This window comes from Nestor notabilis, unplaced genomic scaffold (genome assembly GCF_000696875.1).
Source record: "Nestor notabilis isolate BGI_N333 unplaced genomic scaffold, ASM69687v1 scaffold18738, whole genome shotgun sequence".
Lineage (NCBI taxonomy): Eukaryota > Metazoa > Chordata > Aves > Psittaciformes > Psittacidae > Nestor > Nestor notabilis.
In genome coordinates this window covers 3,608-26,434 of record NW_009940793.1, presented here as the reverse complement: position 1 = coordinate 26,434, position 22,827 = coordinate 3,608, and the positions used below count along the sequence as shown (strand labels likewise).

General features: G+C 41.9%; 1 protein-coding gene across 1 annotated transcript in view; it reads left to right on the top strand.

The window, feature by feature from the left end:
- CDHR1 (cadherin-related family member 1) overlaps nucleotides 1-22,610 on the top strand; it is a 43,163-nt gene extending 20,553 nt beyond the window's left edge. The window contains exons 10-17 of the mRNA XM_010020552.1: nucleotides 315-415; nucleotides 1,280-1,483; nucleotides 4,634-4,786; nucleotides 7,489-7,653; nucleotides 9,470-9,537; nucleotides 12,109-12,337; nucleotides 13,253-13,507; nucleotides 21,750-22,610. Of these exons, the coding sequence (XP_010018854.1) occupies nucleotides 315-415; nucleotides 1,280-1,483; nucleotides 4,634-4,786; nucleotides 7,489-7,653; nucleotides 9,470-9,537; nucleotides 12,109-12,337; nucleotides 13,253-13,507; nucleotides 21,750-22,301 (1,727 nt within the window). The 3' untranslated portion in view covers nucleotides 22,302-22,610. The remainder of the gene's footprint in view (nucleotides 1-314; nucleotides 416-1,279; nucleotides 1,484-4,633; nucleotides 4,787-7,488; nucleotides 7,654-9,469; nucleotides 9,538-12,108; nucleotides 12,338-13,252; nucleotides 13,508-21,749) is intronic.
- The last annotated feature ends 217 nt before the right edge of the window (nucleotides 22,611-22,827 follow it).

Genomic DNA, 22,827 nt, shown 5'->3' with positions numbered 1-22,827 from the left:
GCCTGGTTGCTGAGGCTTGAAGGGAACCTGACCAGGATGGGAAAGAGGAGAGTGAGGGCAGCTGCCCACAGGGGCAGAGCTCCACCGAGCCATTCCTAGGGGAAGAAACCCTTTTTGGCCCTCACCTGTGTTTTCATCTCACTGTGACTGGGCATAGAAATGCTTCATTCCTGCAAAACGGCTTCAAATCTACTAATACAGATAGATACAGATATTGACAAAGACATGCTGAATGAAGTGTATGGTTGATTGCTAATGCTTGCTCAGAAAAAGGAAGTGTCACGTGTAGCTAGAGCATCTTTGTTTTATTGCAGGAAGCGAAGGTTCTTTTGAAATCGGCAATACGACTGGAGCCATTTCTGTTATAAAAAGCCCAAATCAGCTCAAGAAAGAAGTCTATGAACTAAAAGTTCAGGTATGTTCTGTAGCCACTTAAAGTCTGTTGGTCTTAAATGCCATGAGTAGGCATGATTGTCTAAAATAGCTCAATTTAGCTGACTTGACTTGTTTTAGAAACTATCTCATATATTTGAGGAGAGTGCTAGATAGTATAAATCCGAACAAACTGGTTTTGTTCCTTGGTATATTTCATGTCTCAAATTACTTCTTTCAAATGAAGTCATCTTGTCGTAATTTTATCTCTGAGTCTAGAGAAACAACATCCTTTACAGGAACTGATCCTTCAGTTGAGAAAAATGCCAACTAGGTTTGCCTGTCTGTCCAAAATGTATCCAGTTTAAATTAATCTCACCTAGACAGCAAAACGGAACTGGAAATGACAGACTGGATCTCCAAAAAAAGTGTGTCATTTTTCTTCTTGAAATATTTGCCTAAATACCTGAAGAACAGTTTTCCTCACAGAGTTTTCAAGGCTGCAGTCCTTGCAGCAATGTGAAAATCAGCTACCTGTGGTACCACAGCAAATTTAAAGATTGTCTTCCTTTTCTATTTTGTCAACACTTTAGGCAAGCAATTACTTTGTCTCTATTAGATTACCTATATTGTCTTTAGAGAACTGTTTTCAACTAGAGTGAGTTACTAAGCTCACAAAATGAAGAAAAGCATTTTTTCACTGGGGCTTTATTGGGACTGGTTTATTACTATAATCTTGTAATCATCATGAACTTCAGAGTGAAACAGACTAAGATTTCTAGAGAAATATAAGGCTGTGAATCTTTGTACAAGTTTTTGTGTTAGGGTGATTTGTACATGCAGGTAATACCTGAACATGAAAGTGATGAGAGTATACTACCATCATTCTCTCTCCTGCCTGCTGCAGGCATCAGAAGTCAGTCGGGAAGGTGACATCTCAGCGTACACTTTTGCCATGGTGACTATACGGGTGGTCGACCTCAACAACCATCCACCAACATTCTATGGAGAAAATGGTCCTCAGAACAAATTTGAACTGACCATGTACGAGCATCCCCCGGAGGGTGAAATCTTGAGGGGATTGAAGATTACGGTCAATGATTCAGATCAGGTAGATGAAAATTATGTGGACTTTCAGTATTCCTGCCCTATTTTCCCAAAGACTAGAAAGACCTGTCAGATGGAGAAATGTCCTTTTAGGAACTCAACTATTTCACCTGCATTCCCCCAAAGCCTAGGACAGACAAAGTAGTTGTAGGCTCTATTACCACAGAGAATTTGGACCCAGAAGTATACTTTATCTGTCATATTGCTCTTATGTTGAGAAGGGTGGTCCTAAACCTGCAGCTCAGTTCTTGAACAGCTGAAGTTGAACAGTCCTTATGAACTTCCCCTAACTTCTAGTTACATTCGGTTGTTACCAGTGTATGTCCAAGAATGTAGTCCCATTGGCGATTTACTTAGAGTTTCCAATCGTTTTAGTAATTGCACTTCAAGTACAATTTCTGTCTGTATCTTGTGAGCCCCTGATAGAAACAATACAGTCCATACTCTTACACTTCTTTTATTACAATATATTATCCTTTGACTCTTACATTACAGCCAGAGTCTGCAGTGAATGCTTTGATAAATCATTCCCAAGGGAGTGATATTTTTAGGTAATCTTATAAATTATGCCAACTGACAAAGACTATGTCTAACCAGATAAAGGAAAGAAGACTCCATCCATCTCAGCCTGCTATTTAACTGACCTGTGATGCCCATAGATACTATGGTGATGGTTGCTATAGGGATTCCTAAGCTAAATACTCTATGAATGGCATCCGTCTGAGTTAGCCAGGGGTTAGGCAGTGACAAGAGCAAAGCTTAATGCATCTGAGAACTGTATTACTATTGGAAAGAGTGCTGTTATATAACTGTGCTCAGTATTGTACTGTTTTGACTGTATCCATCAAACTCACTAGCTTCTTTCTCCCCCCCACTGCTGCTCTGCAGCAAGCAGAAAAATGACTGCTTTCAAAGCAATTCTACGTTTATCTTGCTATTGTCACAGAGGATGTTGCTGCCGAAGGAAAGAAACAAAACCCATCTATTTAGGGACAATGTAGATATGTATCATATGTGGGCTGAAAAAACATTTAGGCTGCAAGTTAGGCTACAAAATAATCAGAAAGCATTGCTAGATACACTGTATAGATATCTCAAGAAGCTTCCTAGTACTGTATAAAACATTACTCTAGGTTGGGTTGGTGTTCTGTCAAGGCACAGAATGCAAATTTTTCTCTTCCGCACAAGTGGGCTATATAGAGAAGAAAATTAAACGTATGTCTGCTCCTGTCACAGCCATTAGTGACTCTTTCTTTTGGGGGAGTGGCTGGAACAGGAGTGGAGGAGGAAGCTGTGGGCAAGGTCTGCTTTAGGCCTACAGTTTGATGAAAATGCCATCTTTACTTGCAAGAACATTATACAGAATTTTCTTCCTCAGCCCTCTATCCAACAGACACAGCTTAGCAGCTCAGTGCTTTTGTTCCTTCAGTCATTTCTGTGTCCCATGACTGGCTGCTTGGAGGCATCCAGCAGCATGGCTTGTTTTGAGAAGATCTGGGTTCAGGGGACTTCAGTGTCAGAAGTCACTCACCTGCTGGAGGGAAGCAGTTCTCTTCCTTCCCACCCCATACCACTGTCCATCCAGTCACGTACAGTCGCAAGGACAGAGGAGTTTGTATGGTCAGACAAAACAGTTTCCCCATCATCAGTATTTTCCATAGTCCAGCAGCTCTTGCTTTGTGTTTTTTGGCTTTACTACCCAGTGAAAGAGAACCTGTTGTCATCTTTGTAGCTGCAGGGATTTATATGACGAAGCAATGCAGACCACTAAGTTTGGATCCAAGGTCATTCTGTTTCCCTTGGGGGACTACTGCTGAACACTTTTCCTTTTGACATGAGCTAGGGCTGCAGCAAGAAGTGTTCATAACAAGCCCTCCAGAGATACAGCTGAAAGTAGAGTTATCCTGTTTAAAAGTTATTAGTAGAAATTCTTCATCTCAAGATTCGTGCTAGAGGGAGAACACGGCACCAGGCAGGTGGTGAATCTGGTTGGTTTACACTGGTCACAGTGTAAAGATGTCATCATCTGAGAAATTGATGTACCCAGAGGGTTGGTAAAGTGAGCTCAGCTCATTTTCCCACCTTCCCTGTAAGACAGAAATATGATAATCACCATTTTGTCTTTTCTTTTTCATGCCCCAGTTTGGTTTAAGAGAATTGGTCTGGCAACTGGCTCTGGCTCACTATTCCTAACTCGCACACAGCTGGTTGTAACCTTTTAGATACTGCTGCTTTCCATGTCCTTTCTGGCTAGAAGGTTTATCTCTTCACAGTGAGGGTGGTGAGGCACTGGAATAGGTTGCCCAAGGAAGTTGTGAATGCTCCAACCCTGGAGGTGTTCAAGGCCAGGCTGGACAGAGCCTTGGGCGATACAGTTTAGTGTGTGGTGTCCCTGCTCATGGCAGGGGGGGTGGAACTAGATGATCTTAAGGGCCTTTCCAACCCTAACTAATCTATGATTCTATGATGGGATTTGGCTTCTCACTTTACCTTGATCTGCCAAACGCATGTCAGATTTTATTCTGCACAAGTGGAGCTCCTATGTCCTCCCAAGTGCATCAACTTCCAAAAGTTTTAATGGCTGTAACTCTGGGCTAGTTTAATCCAGTCAATGCAAACTGTAGCATACCACCTCTGTTGGGAAATTGCACGTCTTTGTGGTTCTTCATCATCATCTCAGGCTGCGAGCTCTTAGCACACAGGCTGAGTGTTTGAGGTGTCTGTTATCCTGACAGGCAATTCAGTTTCCTTCCTTGGCAGGAACCAGGAGGAAGCAGGACTTGCCTGCCAATGTGCACATGGTGTCATCTCTGTCACCTGCACTAGCTCACAGTGTGAGGCACAAAACCCAAGGCCACTTGCCACAAGATCCCTCTCTTAGCCAGTCCTGCTTCAGGGTTTTTCCATTCTGACTGAAAGAATAACCAAGCTTGTCAATCTATTTTAAGAAAAGCTGTGTATGTTTCGTGACCAGGGCTGGAGGGATTATTTAACTAAGCTTCTTAGCAGTCTCTTGCCCAGGAGATGGAGAGCAGAGGGTTCTAAGCAGTAAGACTTATTCTGATATTATAGAGTGTGAAGAAACAGAGCCAGTCTAGGTTGTAAGAAATGCATCATTCACTGAAAACAATGCTGTGTCTGCTTTTATTCACAGGGAGCCAATGCTAAATTCAACCTCCGTCTTGTTGGACCTGGTGGCATCTTCCGAGTGGTTCCTCAAACTGTCCTGAATGAGGCTCAGGTTACAATAATAGTGGAAAATTCTGCTGCTATTGACTATGAAAAATTCAAGGTGTTAACCTTCAAGGTACTTCCACTTTCCATGTCCTCTCAGCCTGTGTGTATGATATGTATATGATGGCTTATGTATCTGATGGGATTTAGCTTCTTCATCCACCCAGAGCTGTCTGATGCATTGTCAGTCACATTATATTCCATGTAAGGGAAATTCATTTCAGCCTCTGCTTCAAGTTCCAAAAGTTTAATGGGTGCATCTGTGGACTAATTTAGTCTAGTCAGTGCAAAATGTTGAGTATTATCTCTCTGTGGAGACTGCACATGTTAGTCGCTCTGAGTAATTCTGGGCTGAACCCTAAGGGTGTTATTTCTGCTCTTACAGTGATGAATGCACAGGATGAAATCCTATTTCTCTGGGGCCAGAACTTTACCTGCTTAGTCCTAAGTAATTTGCTTCATGATCATGCTTTTGAATGTTGGCAGGCTGAAGACCCCAGCTAACTGGAAGATAATTACCAAAAATTGCTCATTGCCTTTGTCAGAGTGTATCTATCTGTATGGCCTTTTGCAGACCAATCTGAATCTACCTCACCCACGCTCTAATCTAGCCATACAAGAACCAGCTTTCATCCAAAAGCTGGACCCTTGCATTATCACTTTCCTTGATGGATTCATTTGCTCACCAACAATATAATTAAGTAGTCTAGCTTTGTGTATAGATGGTTCAGTTCTGACTGCAAAGGATGGTGTAGACAATCCCTGAAATCATTAAAATAAAAATGCCCACACTATCTAGCTGAGTACTAATATATGCTTGTTTTGACTTTGTACAAAGTGGTGGGGTTTGCACAGCCCAGAAGCCAACTTCCTGGATTTTTTTCTCACCCAGGCTACATGGTTTGCTTTGTGTCCTTACCAAGTTTCATTGCAGTATGCTTCATGTCTCCTCTTGTAATGTTCCTTAGTCATTTTGAGCTTCATAGGTTATAGATGCTACAAAACTGTGAGGCGTCATTATTGTATTAAAATGGAAGACTCTGAAAGGGCTATAAAGCGCTACCAACACTAATTATAGTAAGTGCACATTTATTCACATTAAACTATCAAAAGACCACCAAAGAAGTTACCCATGGCCTCATGAATACTAATAGAAACCAAAGTAGTTAATGTGATTGCCATGAACACTGAAAGAATTAATTACCAGAAAAATTAATACATATTTTTTTTAGCTTAAGCAATTATTCACTTGCTTTTTTTTTTTTTTTCCCCCCTTGTATTTTGGATTTATTTTTTTTTTCTGCTGGAGAAAGACCATAAGACTTTGCTAAAAACGTGGAGCCGTTGTCTAGATTCCAAATGAAGAAGGTGCAGCTCTAAGACCTGGTAGTAATATATGGCAGCAAATAATTTATAAAGACCTCATTGCTGTCTCTATTTCCCTGAAAAGTTCAAATCACTTCTACCCAGTTTTAGTTGCCAACTAGTCATTCTGGTTAGAATTTTGGATGAAGTAGATTCTTGTTTCTATACAACATGTATCCATCCCACAGCAACTTTGAGAAGCTGTTTTCAGGGGGTTTTGGTTTGTTATTGAACAGTAAAATGCCAGAGAGGAGTTAAAGTTAATTTGACTGGGAGATGTGCTGAAAACCTACCTGAATCAAAGGCTACTAGAGAAAATCCATCTTCCATTTAGGTCTGGCTCTCAAACATAGTCAGGACCTCCTTCATTTTCAGCTGTCCAAGAGCCAGAGTGGGTTTCCCAAGGTATAGCAGCTGCTGTAATTTGTACCCCTCCAGCCTAGCCTTTCAGATCTCAAGTCCCTCTGCCAAAGAAGACACATATTGTTGCCCCACCTTGTCATGGGCTTCCTTCTCTGTGGTGGCTGCTCTTCCCTGCACCAGTTACCAGTGCATTAAGGGGCAATGTGAGAAACCACCTTGCTAACCCAGCACAGCTGACCCTCAGCTGAGGGATGTGATAGGCATGCACTAGTGTTAAGCTCTGCTGATAGCCATGCTGCTGGCTTCTCCCTATCCCCGGTCTTGCTGTGTACGGTTGCCTCCCTTTTCACATAAGCAGAATTATGAGAATGTGTTATGCCAGAGTTCTCTTGTTTGCCCTCAGAGACAGTGAGGTAATTCAAAAGTCCCTGTGGGTATGTGATAACATCCTAATCAGCATGAGGCAGTGAGGATAGAGTTCCCAGAAACCTGGTGGCAGGAGTTCTCACAAACTTTGTGCGATGGGATTCTGCTGTACATACCTCATCCCTGACCATCCTGCATTTGGGGTTGGGGGGTTGGATTGCTTCCAAACATCTCAGGGCACCAGTTGTCTCGTCTTTTTCCCCTGACTTCTTTCTTGATCAAGAATGTAGGCATCCTCTGCACAGGATAATGATCAAATTTACATGATTATTCAAAATCATTCAGTGCTTATGTTTCCCTAGTTTCTAGGAACTGCCCAGGGACAGGCGTTTGCTTGCTTCTGTTATGGCTTTTCAGCTGTGTTGGTTAGTTATGACCAACCACATCTGTCACATGAAGTCTACTATATATACACAGGTTTGATGTGCTTTTTCCACAGCTGATTACCTATTGCAAGCATGCAGAAATGAGCCTAGGCTGCACACTGACCTAGCTCATCATGTCCCTATTTTTGAGTCAACCAGGCTAAAAGGCACCAATGTGCCATGGTTAATGGAAGGAAGCTCCTTTAAGAAATAATAATAGCTCGTTTGTAGTAATTCCCTGGTTTTCTCTTCTTAGCTTCTTGCAATAGAGGTGAACACCCCGGAGAAATTCAGCTCAACAGCTGATGTAGTGATACGCTTGTTGGATACCAATGACAATGTCCCAAAGTTCTCTTCTGACTACTACATTGCCAGGATCCCTGAGAACTCCCCAGGGGGCTCAAACGTAGTTGCTGTTACAGTAAGTTGCATTCATCTCTTAAGAAATGCTCTTTTTTCTAGGTGTCTGTGGAGACAGTATCTTAAAAACAGGGGACAGAGATAAGGAGCAAATCTTACTCGCCAGTCAGCTTCCAGACCCAACTCCAGAACCTTTCCAGAATCAGAAAAAAAAACCCCACTTCTGAAAACATAAACTTTTAGGCAAATATTTTTCAGAATCATAAAAAAGGCCGTCTGCTTTTAAGACAAATCACATGGCCTGTGAGTACTAAGACAGCCCAGTCAAATCAGTGTCCAGCAGGAAGATTCAGTTCTGACTAAGTGGAATTGGATTTACTGGATTTGCTTGCTTAAGTATGAGTAAAAAGAAAACAAGATGGCTACTTAGTATTAGTCTCCTTTTAGTGGGAGGAATCTGGCTGCAAACGCATAATTAGTTAATGAACACAAGAATATAACATTAAAATGCTTAGAGCACGGAAAGAAAGATCCCTACGTATGTATCTTCTCACAGTGGGAAAAACATGCCTATGGATTTTCCAGTAGCTCACATTTTCATAGAAAAAAAGTCATGGTATTACATAGACGGTATGTGCTGGTAAAGCATTTTCAGCTGCTGATGTGAGCTGTATCTCTTTAATGCAACTGCTAGGACTGGAAACAGACCTCATGTCACAGAGCTGAGAAAGCACCTGGTCATCTGGGGCTCAGTGGGTGATGCAAGTCACCTTGCAGAGGCCTCACAGATGGGCAAGAATGATGGAGGCAGGTTGCCAGAGATCTTCAGCACATGCTGACTGCAAGAAAGAAAGAAAATTAGAGTCAGAATAATTAAGTGCTGAAGGCAAATTTTAAGGGTAGAAGAATGAAAGAAGTAGAACATAAACAGTACAGAAAGTTTTATTAGAAGAAACTAAGAGGAAAGCTGCAGAAAACAGAATCCCAAACATCACTATCTTTGTACCAGGAATAAAAAATACTAGGAGGTGAACAGCAGAAAAAATAAATTAAAACAAACAAACAAACAAAACCCCCCCCAAACTTTAAAGTAAGTTTGCAAAACAACAAAATTACCCATTCTGAGCCAGGGTACACAGGTCATTGTAGCTGGCAAGTCCATATAAAATTTACTGTCATATGCTGTCAACATGTCCTCAGAGCTATCAGAGAAGTAGGAGCTTCTGAAAATAGCTGTTACCAAATCAATAGCTTTCCTAATCCTGAGCTAAGAAAGGAAGCCAACAAGAGTCTGGAACAAAGATATCATCTGGTGTAGTATCTGCATTACAAAATAATCACACAGGCACAAGAGTGATTAAAATATAAAAAAAGCTGAAACGTGTATAAATTGAAGCATTTGTTATGCATTACTTTAAATGGAATCAATTAAACAAGCAGAGGCTTAAAAAATACTCTATATAAAGTAAATAATTTTGTCTAGGGAATATACGTTAATATTTAACTGATAATTAGAAAGGATTGAGAGTGGGCAGTTTGTTTGTGTCATTAAGATTACCTCCCTCTCTATTAAGGGAAGGTTGTGTTAAATATCAATAGATAGAGCCATCTAGTGGCTTTCTCCCTGCCTCTGGGCACCAGCCTGGCCTGGAGGCAGGCAACATCTTAGCAGCTTCCTGGGACAACCAGTGACATTTCCTTGTGTTATATTTTGCACTTTGCTAGGTACACATTTGTTTTATGTGATTTCCCCCTAAAAATGTGATGGCAAAAAGAGTGAAAAGCGTTTGGGTTTTTACATAGCCTGTTTTTAAAAAGAAAAATTAAGCATTTCTCTTTTGCAATTTAGTAAAGGATGATTCTCTTATTTTCTTAAGGCTACAGATCCTGACTCAGGGCTTTGGGGAGAAGTCAAGTACTCCATCTATGGAACAGGAGCAGATCTGTAAGTAAAAAAAAAAAACAAAACAAAACCCAACTATATAAACTCTAAACAGAGTTTTAAAAGATTTAATTTTTTTTTTTTAAAAAACAGGCTCATGACTCATTCTTGACCTGCTCAGTTCCAAGGACATTTATGCCATGTTCTTTGTGAGTTCTGTGAAAACAACAACAGAAAAACTAGTGTGATCATTAAACATCTGCTTCATGAACCCATGGAGTTTTACCCACAAGCCCCCAAAGAGACATAAGGCAGCTGAAGTACCAGTACAGAGGATCTGTTCAATCACCATTTAAAAAACACTTATAAGAGGAAGAGGAGGTTTTGGTCTAGTTGTTGTGAAAAGTCAGTTCTGGAGGACAAAAAAAAACAACCTGGCTCTTTCCCCTTTACTTCCCATATAGTTGTATAAATAGTTCAGTTTCAACTCTTGTCAACAAATCAGACAAGACTTTCAAGAACATAAACTTCAGGTTTGGGGCAGCTGCATTGGGTGTTCAAAGCACTTTATATATTTAAACCTCATAGTCCTGCATCAGGGAAGAAGGAAACCTGATGTTTACTTGGTTTCTCTTACTTGATTTTGTAATGATGCCTAGCTCCCTCTCCCTGTTTTTGGGGACAGTGCTGGGTAACAACATCCTGAACCTGGAACACTGGTTTCTCCCACACTGCTTCCATCCTAGCAGTTGCCCTGGCCCATTTGCTGGGGCTCCCCAGCCCATGGCTAGCCATGGCTAGCAATCACTGGCCATCACAGTTATCGCTGCTGGAACTTGCAGCTCTGGGATATGGCTCATCCCCAGAATCCGTGTTTCTCTGTAAGTATTCACCTGTAGTTAAAGCTGAACTCTTCCTGTTAAAGTGAAAGCCTTTTAGGAGGCGCAGTCAAAATCCAAAATCCAAGATATTAAGGGTGAACCTCTTCTGTAGCCAGAACGCAGTACACACAGAGGAGCATTTCCACAATGGATTATTTTGAGCTCTTCACTAAGTCCTAAAGCTAGCTGTTAACTGCATAGGGGCACACAGGCAAAGGTCATATCACGCAGGCAGACCTTTTAGGTTTAGAATATAGCAGCTGGTGCAAAAGAAGCTTGTGAAAGTTGTTGACTAAGGATTTAGAAAAAAAAGTGAGTGCAACTTTATTCTGCTTGGATTTACGGGGATGCTCAGACTCAATGTTCTTATGATGAATGAATGAAGAAATTAGGAGTGACTACTTTTTTTCCTCCTTCTTAAGTATGAATATTTTTTTTCTCTGTGCCAGAGTGGCATGTCTCTGTAAGGCTGGATTGATTGCCCAGCCCTGGGACCTCCAGATCTGCTGAACACGCACGTTTGGTGCAGATATGAGAGTTTCAATTAGACACTTGCTTTTTCTGTCTCAGGGGTTTCATCAGTGGATATGTAGTTGCATTGGCAGAAACATGAGTTGTACTAAAGAAAAATCATGTTAACTGTTGAAGGTGAAACCATTATGCTACATCTAAGATCTCAGTGTGAGTGGGGTACACTGCTGTAACACCTTCACATTTCTGTGCTTCTATTCTTCCACTGAAATGGGAGTGATGAGAGACCTCTCTGTATGGTTAGCCTGGGTTGTGTACTAAGGAGGCACTCAGCACAGGCTCTGTCTCCTATCAAGAGTTTGCACGGATCTTTCCACCTCTATGTCCTGGCTTTCATCAAGACTTGTATTTATATTTTGTGATGTAATGAAGGCAATTGAAGGTTCTGGATTATTAAGTGCCCCTTTTACAATCACTCTCAATTGTGCTCACAGTTGGAATACAGAAAATATTTTGTTATCCTGTACATTAATTAAAGGGTATATAAAACCTTCCATCTGTTAAAAACCGTACTGCTTGGAACCTACACTGGCAGTCCATTTTAAAAAGACACTGTGTTGGTATCTGCTCTATAAATCCAGGCTTTAGGCTGACACTTTTGACAGTGTCTCCGTAATTACAAATGTGTAGAATTGAACTTGCTACAGATAAATCTGAACACCCACTCCATCGCAGTGCCACTCTATGGAAAAGTCATTATTTTTGGAGGAGATAATTAGCTCCAGACTTTGGAGGATTTGAGAGCAGCCATTTTTCTTACCCATTCTGAGAAGTGAAGAGCTTAAATATGATATGCAGCATGCTTCCTTTAGCTATTAAGGTGATATCAATCGATCTTAATTTATGCAGGACATGATCTAATATATTGTACTTATAAACTAAGAAGAAAAAAAAAACAAAACCAAACCAAAAAAACCAGTTCCTTAATGTTTTAACACTGAGAAATCACTCTAGGAGAAGACCACACTGAGCATTTACTGAGGACAAAGACTTTAACAGAAAATGCAGCTAAAATGGCTAATGCTGAATAGATTGAAAAACACCAGGCACTGATAATTCTCTGGTTTTAATGCCTAAAGGAACTAGCCAGACAGGAGTTAGAGGAAGAGTAACCAATCTTTTGGCACAGCATTTCAATGTTTAAAGCCCACCTTTGCCCCAGGCTATGAACACACATTAAATGACCCAAAAACCTGAAAGTCTTCACATGCTTCTTTTGCAGGTTCCTAATCCACCCATCAACAGGTATAATTTATACCCAGCCCTGGGCTGTATTAGATGCTGAAGTGAACTCAAAGTATAATTTCTATGTGAAAGCAGAGGACACAGATGGGAAATACAGCTTGGCTGAAGTGTTTATCACTGTCCTAGATGTCAATGACCACTCTCCAGAGTTCAATGAAAACATCCAGGAAAAGACAATGATCATTGGGTCACCAGTGAAGATAGAGGTGAGAGACAACACAGTGCATCACAAAGCAGAGTGCTTTGGAAAAGCCCCAGCTCTGATGTTTATTGTTAGGAAACAAGATGAATGTCTGAAAGTTGGCTTTTCCTGGGGCTTTATTTTGCTCATCCGTGTATATGTAACAAGTGGATTAAAGCATGGAATGATAGTATTTACAGACTGCTGAGAGGGAGAAATAAATTCTGTAAGCAAAAGATATAGTTCTGTTACAGTATTTGAACCACCCACTGGTGGAGGATCCTGGATTATAGAGTGATCGTAAGAAGCCCAAATAAGATGAGTGAATGAAAGTACAGGGTTCTGAATACTTAACCTTCCCGCCACGCCTTTGTGTCTAACCACACAGCTTCTTTCCCTTTGCTTTGCAGAATTGTGTTCATTGATCCAGTGTGGAAAAGGAGGTTAAAAAATTGCAATAACAATTCACAGGCAAAGGAGCAGAACATCCTGTGTTACACGTATTCGAATGCATATAGTGAAGATTACACAACATGTAATGTTAGCAGAAAAAATACCACAGCACAAAAATTAAGGCAGCTTTAGTTTATAGTGTGGATCCAATCCCATTGTTCTCTATCACTTCACATTGCACGCTGTGCAAGAAACTCCCAGCAGTGGACCATTTGCATTCTACAAATAGGTTACGGTTCAGTTTTTCCTCTGATTTTGTTTGATCTCAAAAATCGCTTATACAAAAATAACTCTAGTCTTGCTGTTTTTCACTAGAAAATGTAGCATAGCTGATACCAGAAGAGGGGAAATTGTTTCCAAGATGAAAGAAAAACAGGCCAGTCGCAGCATGGATATTATCAGAAATGAATGCTCAGCAATTCTGAGTTTTGTCTTCAGGCAAAGATACAAACAATAACACCTTTATTCTTTACACTTCTCCTACCAGGCTATAGATCAAGATGCAGAAGAACCCAACAACATTGTGGATTATTCCATCATGCAAGCAGATCCAGCCAATGTTTTTGATATAGACCAAAGCACTGGGGAAATCAAGCTGAAATCCTATATCCGTTCCCTGGACATCATCCACAACATCACAAAGAACAAAGACTGCATATGGTCAGTGGTGGTGCAGGCCAAAGACAGGGGCTCCCCATCCTTCAGTACCACAGCAGTTCTGAAGATTGATATCACAGAGGAGGTAAGCAAATGTTTCTTTAAAAATCATTATATGAGATGATTCTCGAGAGGCACCAATGAGTAGACACTGCTTGCTTCATTCCTGAGAGTACTTGAAAAATGCTTCAGGAGTTGAAATCTACAGCCAAAAAGTTGCCAGCCATTCCTTCTCCCTCTTTGCTAGCTTTGTTTTGTAGAGTGTTCCTAGAGCCTTGTGGTGAAGCTGGATTCTACAGCCACAAGTGTAAAAGGCATTTAGATCAGAGAAATTGCAAAAGTACAAAGGTAGGAGCATAATGTGGTTGGGAGATTAATTTCTTGCATCTGATTATTAGGATAGATGCAAGTAAAGGACTATAGACTTCTGAGAGTAAAGGTAAATCCTGACTGCTAAATTTCTGCTTTCTTTATTTAATTCAAGAGAAGGAAACAGTCCTTTTCCCCTGCAAAAAGTGAGTGGAAAGTAGCTGGGGCCAGAGTGAAATATTATATCAGACCAGTTTTGCATGTCAACATAAGTGACAGAGGAAAAGTGAGAAAATTATTATAGAAATGCTTTAAAGTACGTAGAATTTTGGATGTGAGTCTAATAATTGCAGTATTATCAGCAGACAAAACAAGACTCTTAAAGATAGCACACATAGATTGAGACATTCTTGTTAGTCCAACTTGTACATCAACAAAAGAACAAGCAACATATGCTTGCATGATTCTTATTTATTGTAACTGCCTTGCCATGCCTTTAAGTAGGTACCAGCAGGGAGGAAATGAGCTTTAAAGTAGATGAGAAACACATCATTAGCCTGACAATCTCTGGACCACACACATACTGGGCAAAGATGCAAGTATCTTCCTACAGGCAGCAGCTGGCCTTCTCTTTGGTCAAAATTCACCTACTGCTCCTTTATTTGTTACAGTCTTTCTCCGTCCCCTCTTGTTCCAGTGATACTCCTTATCAGGTGCTTCTTATACACGCTTCAGAGCCTGCTGGAAATTAAAAGGTGTCTTCAGAGAATACCTGTGCACATTGGCAAAGTAAACTTAGCTACCAGCAGCACAGGAGTAACTCTCGGTCTCTGTTGTCAGCGCCTGTCCTGCAGAACTGCCAGGGGACTTGGATCTGCCCTAGCAGAGGGAGTACCTGGCATGGGGCTGGCCAGCGCTGCCGCAGGCTCCATGAAAGCTGCCATGCAGCGGTGCTGGGGCTCACCATGGGCAAGGCATGCTGCCTCAAGCCTATGACACGTGGAGCTGGGGGACTGCACATGCTGGGTCTCTGTGGTTACTCTAGAGATTTAGCCATTCTTTCTGATATAAAGGAAATAAACTGCTTAACACTTTGATTTCCTATGGAAACCAGAAGTTTTGGTGGGTTTTGTATAACAAAGAATTTCTACCTGCAGCCAACAGTGAGAGCTCCTGCCCTCCCTGACGTTTGCTTCCAGGCTTCTCAGAGAGTGCACATTCCAGTGCATGGTACCAGGTGGCCACAGGCACTGTCCCCAGTCTTTGACCCCAGCATCTAATCTCCAGTTTTCCCTTTTCTCCCAGTGAGCTGGTGACTTCTCTGCTAGTATGTGGGGTAAAGGTACAGGGCTGAGGGGTGTCAAGGGGAGTGAGGGTGCCCCATACCTCCTCTGCTGGGGTAGAAGATCTATCCCTAAACCAGCTGATGAAGGAAAGGACATCTGGAAGGAAAAAAAGCAGCTTGTTTAGTGGGTTTTCTTCTTGTGCTTGAAGCAACATCAGCACCTGTCTTCGTACAAAGTTTCCCCTTTGGTTCCTTCTCTACCCCTCCAGGGGCACACATTTGGCACAAAGTGAGGGATAAAGCCTAAATGGGAAGCAGAGAGGGCAGTGAGGCATGGATTCCTCTCAGACAGTTTTTCTTTATTTTCCTTCTATGCTCTTCTCGATGCAAAATCCCAACCCAGAGTCTGAGATAGCAACAGTATCTTCTTTCTTCACTTGAGCAGGTCTCTTCAGCAGCGCCTGCACTACTAATCTAATGTTGCATCCTTCATAAGCTTTTGTACATTTCTCTAATAATTATTTCATTGCTTGCAATGATTTGTGTTGGTTTGGTTTTGTTTTGTTTTAATCCAAAAGCACCACATCTTCTTGCAAAAACCACTCTCAAATTTCAGCTTGCATGTGAGTGAGATGCAATGCAGTGCCAGTGTACAAAACCTTTGGTGCCTCTTTATGTCCCAGAGATAGTGCAGTCACTGCTAACACTTTATGAAGACGAACAGGTATAGGAATATTGTGTACTCTCTGGCTTTCTCTCTGAGGCTGTTACAAATATATATTTCATCCCTCTACGCTCCAGCTGTAAAAAGTCTCTTTTAGTTAGCTGCTTGGTGGGCATTTATGTATTACTGATTTTGGATAAGAAGGATATTTTTGAATGCATCCTCTAGAGGTTTCCTGCAGTGTTAATCACACTAAGTAATTAAACAGACATATTTTATGATTAACATTTACCATTGCAATTAGCACAAGGCTGTGCCCTTTGAGATAGATGCCTTGTGGATGAGTTCAGCAGTATTGCACATCAAAAGGACCTTTTGCTCTTAGAATAATACAGTGATAAAAAATCCAGAGGCCTTTTAATTTAACTGAGTCTGGGTTTATGGAAATTGGTAGAGTGGCGACTGTTAATCTATCCTTTCTCAACAGAATAAGAAATGTGCTGAAAAAGCCACTCTTTTTTCACCCTTATGTCTCAATCAAAAATCTACTCCTGCTGCCTGAGATTTTCACGGAAAGCTGATTTCCACTCCTGATCCTGAAGGCTGGCCTGATGGGGAGATCCCTCTGCCTCTTCATGACTCCACTGAGATTCTGCAAATATATGGGAGCATTTATTTACACCTCTTCATGGACTGAGGCTTAAATCCACATTTAGACAACATAATCTCCAGTCCTTAATAGCTTAGGCCACTCATTTAGACTTCTAAATATAGCTGGTGAGTCTCTGTTTTAGATTCTCCTAATTGAAAGGTTCAACAAATACTTTCTGTGAATTAATGTGGAGATCTCCTTGTCTCTCATATTAACCCTGCAACCATGGAAACTGTGGTTGCTGATGGCACTAAGCATCCTTTACCACATTTGCAGAACAGTTAGCCTCTTCTTTCTGCAGTTACATGGACCTTGAAAACAATTGTTCAGAGAAGGTTGGTTTGATTTGAGAAGTCTTGCCCCATGCTGGTGTTTGTATTGCAAAGTGATGTAAATGCAGCCTTCATATACAGTCATAGCACTGCTCTTTGGGATAAGCACTGGAGGGGGCAGCTTGTGTTCTACCTCAGATTAGGAGTTACTTCTGCAGCAAATCTCCTTATCAGCCCACATTACTGTGGGATGGCTTATACCCCAGATAGCTCCAAGCACACAAAGTGTATTTGTTGCAGATGAAAATGTGTTTGGGAAGCACACCAAGTGTGCTTTGGCACTAGCAAGCAGTCTGTCCCTGCAACCAGGCTAGAGCAATCTGAAGCAAAACTCCAGAAATGCTGAATATGTGCAATTGGGCTCCACAGAACCAGCTGGTTCGTTGCACAAATCCAATTACTCAAGTCAACACAGCCTGAGTTGTTTATAATCTGTGATAGCTTGGGCTCTTAACGGCTTCACCTGCTTAGACTTCTAAATACAGCTGATGAGCTTTAGCTGCTCTTGTGGTTGAACAGCTCAACCACACACTCCTGTTGTGTCCAACTTCTGGATACATCGACCACTTGTTCTGCTCACTGCAACCCATGCATTATGAAAGGCCCTTGAGAAGCTGCCAGGAGGCATGGATGTCTGCACACTGCAAGCTGTTGTATCAGGAAAGAGAAAAGCAAGAAAACTAGTTACCATTTCAGTAGCAAAGATAGACATGGGTATCCTCTTTGGTAAACATAACAACATAAGAAGGATATGCAACCTGTCAGAACAAGTCCAGAGGAAGGCCACAGAGGTGATCAGAGGGCTGGAGCACCTATCCTGTGGAGACAGGCTGAAAGAGTTGAGGTTGTTCAGCCTGAAGAAGAGAAGGCTTCAGGGAGACCTTAGAGCAGCTTCCAGTGCCTATAGGGAGCCTACAAGAAATCTGGAGAGAGTCTTTTAACAAGGGTGTGGAGTAATAGAACAAGGGGGAACGGGTTCAAACTGAAAGAGGGGAGCTTTAGATATTAGTAAGAATTTCTTTACTGTGAGCGTGGTGAGACATTGGAACACGTTGCCCAGAGAAGTTGCGGCTGCCCCATCCCTGGCAGTGTTCAAGGCCATGTGGGACGGGGTTTTGAGCAAACTGGTCTAGTGGAAGGTGTCCCTGCCCATGGCAGGGGGTTGGAACTAGATGATCTTTAAGGTCCCTTCCAAGACAAACCATTCTATGATTCTATGAAAATTCAGGTTTTTGAGGAGGAAACCACTGTTGAAGAAGGATGGCAAGAATAACTCCCACATGCTGCAGTGGGGTGTTTTCCAAAGACTGCCCTTCAGGTACACAGCCTGAAAGCATCTATCTATACTTAAACTTCACGGTGCTGGATTTATGAAACCAGCTTCAAAAGCATGTGTCAATGTTAGAGCTTCTCAAAAGCTGGTGAGTCCCAGTGGACACTTCAGCACTCCACAGGACTGAGGAGCTTCTCTGCAGAGGACAGACAGTCACGAGGTTTCTGCAAGGGACCATACATGTCCATTAAATAAAAATAGGTGATAATATCTTCTAATCTAAACAGTTGCTTTAATCTTTCTATTCTTGTCCCAGGATTGGATTTCTCCTTTCCCAAAGCTGATGGGAGCAGCTTAGATACTTCCAAACTCCTGTCACAGTTCTGTAACCCTCTGATTGTCCCCAACCCTTTTCTGGGCCAGAGCTCATTATAACTGTGAATTCACAGCAGAAAACCAACAAAGCATTATATTTTGTGAGCAGTGGTATTTTATCTTCTTTGGTGGCTATTAAGGAAAAGAGTTTCTTCCAGGTTTTGCCCCACAGACATATGACAGTGTTTTCCATACCAGCTTTCATTTCATTGTATATCTGGGGTTTTTATATGTGTACAACAGAAATCAGTACTCTTCAAAATGCAGGATGCCTCTTAGGAAAAACCAACAGCGATATAAATTACAAAGTGGCACTATTTGTTGACCCAGTTCTGAGGCACTGTTGGTAATCAATACAAGGACTTGGTGTTTTGAATGAGCAGGGTCGCGCTCAGGGCCAGACGACTTAAACTTAGGTGTCCAAATGCTTCCTGACTTTTCTTTGCTCAGAGGGTGCTCAGACTTCCCTCAGACCTGTTCTGTGTGTTAACTGACTGGGCCACAGTGATGACACAGACAAAATGGCAGAACTTTTTGGCACTTACATAAGCCTCTCTGAAGGCCAGCTAGGTAATGATATTCCAGGCTTCATTTTCAAGTTATTCCTCCTATTTATCCTATGAGTATCACAGCTATGATAAACAGAAATTCTCCCACTGTATGCTTACAAAATGCCTCATGTTTTTATGCAGAATTTACAGAAGAGTTGTTATCCAAGGCTGATTCTAAGCAAAGCTTTGCATAGTTCAGGCCCAGTAACTAGAATACAGGCTGAACCAGCTGTTTTTAATGAGTGTAGTTTTGGTATTAATCATCTATTCATAACTAGAAGCTCTGAGCAGGTGCCAAACTTGGTGAGACAAGGGGGAGTTGAACAAAGCTGAGTTCTGAGGCTCCCCCTATGATTTCAATCAGTTCTTACCCCTGTAACTGTTGTACACTGGCAACAGACACATACTTCTGCCTAATCCCATTTAGCTAAGGTTTTCAAATATCTAGTCAAATAATTATTACTGAGATACAGCATCTTCTTAAGTATATGTCATCTTTCTCCTTGTGCTGGTCCTACACTTTTCAGCCATCAGTGCCTTGCTACGAAATAGATCTTGACAACACTCATAATACATGGACTCATTTCAGGTCATGTAATACTTAGCAACATTTATCTGACACTTAGTTAATCAGACTTTCACATGAACTTAAGTAAGCCAGGGTAGAGTATCTATCATCTGATGGGATTTAAGTACAAAGAATCCATGTAATGCAGAACAGCAAAGATGATGTGAATTCAACCTCCACTAAAGTCATGGGCTGCTCTGCTTTTGGTTTCTAGCTCAGGTCCATTGTTACTTAAATAATGGGAAAACTCTTTGCACAGCAAAATGCTGAAAATTGCTCACTACATGTAAGGTAATATGCTGCATGAACTTCAACAGCATTTCTTCACCCATTTCTCTTTGGCAATAGGAAATATTCAGGGTAGGAGACGAGTGGACTTGTACAATGTGTTCAAGGTAGGCTATGAAAATACAGAAGTGAAGGCAATGGGGGTATTTATTAATGAATTTACAATCCCTAAGTTTAGGGATGTGATTTAAATAGTGTTGCTGTGCAATACCTGACAAGAGGTACTCTGAAGCATTTTTGAGGGATATTCATCTCCCTCACATCCCTCATGAGGGATACTCATATCCCTCCCTTTTGAGGGATAGTCATCTCCCTCCACAGTCTGGGGAGGATGAAGAGATGAGCATCCTAGTTTAGAGTGATAGAGGGAAATCCATGTGATCTCACTTTAACTGACTAAAAGCCAGATGTTGAAGTCCAAGCTAGTCACAAGTCTGTCCTTATACTCACTGTCTTTGAGATCTATTTTAGCATGTGGTGACTACTACTTTGGAGGTGTCATTTTCTCCCCATTGACTAAAAAGCTGGGAGCTTAGACCACCAACTAAAATGCAGATAACCTGTTACTAGAAATGCAAAGTCTAGGTGATGATTCCCTCCTGGAGTCGAGGCCAGAGGATTGGGGCACGGTGAGTAGCACTGTCTCTCCACAGCCGCATGTATCTTTATGACCAGCAATTTGTTAAATGAACCTACTTGTGAATGTGCTGTTTCTGATGGATCTCCTGGCCTTCCAAAACCCTACTGTTTGCCCAGATACAATTGCAGGAGCTTGTATTCATATGAACTTCTCTTGAAAATGTAGTCCCAGGTTGAGCTACCATCCCATGAATAAAGGTGACCTATGTGCCATGCTGCCACCCTTTATTCCCTGATCAACCAGGTGTTTTTAAGTGCCTTCTAACTTTTGTTAGTGTTTCTGGATTCAGTTCAATGTCATTACTATCTTATCTTCCTCTGTGCCTAGTTCAACACTTAGCTCCTTTTATACTATATGCTCTCTGTACTGTACACATTTTACCCTAGTTCCATAGCTGTACTTACAATAGAAACTGCCCTGTTTCAAATATAACTATGTGAGGGTTGACCATTTCTCTTATTTTTGATATTTCCAGATCAAGTCCAGGGTAAAATCCTATATTTTAGGCCTCAAGAAGCGTCCATGGACAATATTTGGAATTTGCATGAGTGGCGTCCTTTCCACCATTTCTGTAACAATGGTGATCTCCACCATCATGTACTGGAAAAGTGTGAAAAGATCCAGGCTTCACCCACAGGGCAAAATCCGCAAAATTATACGGGGACCTCCGAGACGCACAGTGTGCTAAGCTGCAAAGTGAACTGGCCATTCATTTGTCCTTAATATGCCATACGTAGCTTATGGTATTGCTTATTTCTTTCATTTCTAAAAACAAAGCTCTTTAACTCTACTCATCTCCCCTACCTCAAAGAGTTTTGTTATGTCTGTAAAAGAGTACTTGAAAACAGAATGGAGCACATACCTGCTAACTACTCATTTGTACACTGTAATTTTATGAAGTGAGATTTTCTCATAATCCTTTCAATGCCATGCTCAGTAATAGTCACCATATCACCTGCAACTGTTGTTGAAAGATCATTTTCTACTCATAAACTTCTGTTTGGGTTCAACTCTATTATTCCTAGGAAATTAACTCTGAAATGTAGTACAACAATACAGCTGCAGATCCTGGAGCCAATTATTTTCTTCCCCCATTCTTGCAAATTAAACGAACACTATGGTGACATACAGGAATCCATACAAATTTGGCAGTAGTGCTCCTGTAAGCTTTCACATTTGACAGTCATCCATCTTGTAATACTGTAATTCTTGCACAGTGTCCTGCTCCATCTAAATTCTCCAAACCTGGACTGGCTCTTTGACTCTCATTTTTTTAGAGACAACTTCCATTAGTCAGCCCTGCTAGTTACATATTTTGGACAAATGAAATGTCTGGGTCACTGTCTGTCCCATAGAGTAAGTTATGTGTTTTCTTTGTACTCTTTTACAGACTCTTCACAAAGGGCCTATGGCCGCCTTTTTGATGCAAACTAAAGATAACCCCATGAAAGCCTTAGGAGTGCTAGCTGGTGTCATGGGCATAATGGTGCTGATAACTATCATGATCTCTACTGCCATGTTCTGGCGCAACAAGCGGTCCAACAAAATCATGCCGGTAAGACGGATCATAAAAAAGAGACAGACTCCACAGCCCCGCACAGTGAGGATGGAATGGTTGAAGTTCAAGAGGCCCAGCAACGCTGCAGAGAAGTTTGTTGTTGAGGATGATGCCAAAAATCTACACAATGAGAACAGCAACAACAACATCCAGGTTGCCCCTGTGCCGCCGACCGCACCCTTGCCTCCGCCGCCCCCCACCGTGCCTCCCAGGGGTGAAGCCCCAGGGTGGCGGGTGCCAACCGTGTCCGGCTCCCTCACTCCCAAGTTTATAAACAAGCAGGTGAAGAAGAGAGGTCATGGCAGTGCCCACAATGCCCTTGTGTCAGAGCTCAAAATGAGGTTTGAGAAGAGGAATGCAGCTATGGGTGAGCCCCACATCTAGGTGCTCTTGGCAGCTCACAGTGACTGCGGATTGTGGCTGTGCATGGATGTATTTATGTGCTGTCATTTTCCCTGTGTCTGTCAGCATTCTGTGAACTGAGAGCAGCTTTGTGCTGCAATAGCCACCTCTCACCTTCTGTAAGTATTACATGCTACAGAGTCACCCCACCCATAGCAAACGCTGCTGTCCGTGTCCAGTTGTGGCTGCAGTTCCTTTGGCTTTTGTCCCAATGTTGGTCCCTCCCAGAAGCTGTCTGACCAGGGTACCAAGTACCTTCACGCCAGCCGCAGTCTCCCCAAGTGAACAGGGATTCAGGTTGCCCCTATTTTGTGGTCCCTACCCAGAGTCCAGGTTTTCAATCAAGGAACTCTGCAGCCAAGGCACTGGAAGATGCCAGTTCTGGCCTTTCTGGCCTGGCCTGGCAGGTGTGTCTGAGGTGTCCAAAAACCCATCACTTCCGATCCCAGACCCACTTCTGAAGATGTTGGCCTGGCTGTGGTGCCAGCACTGACTTGTGCAGGTCTCC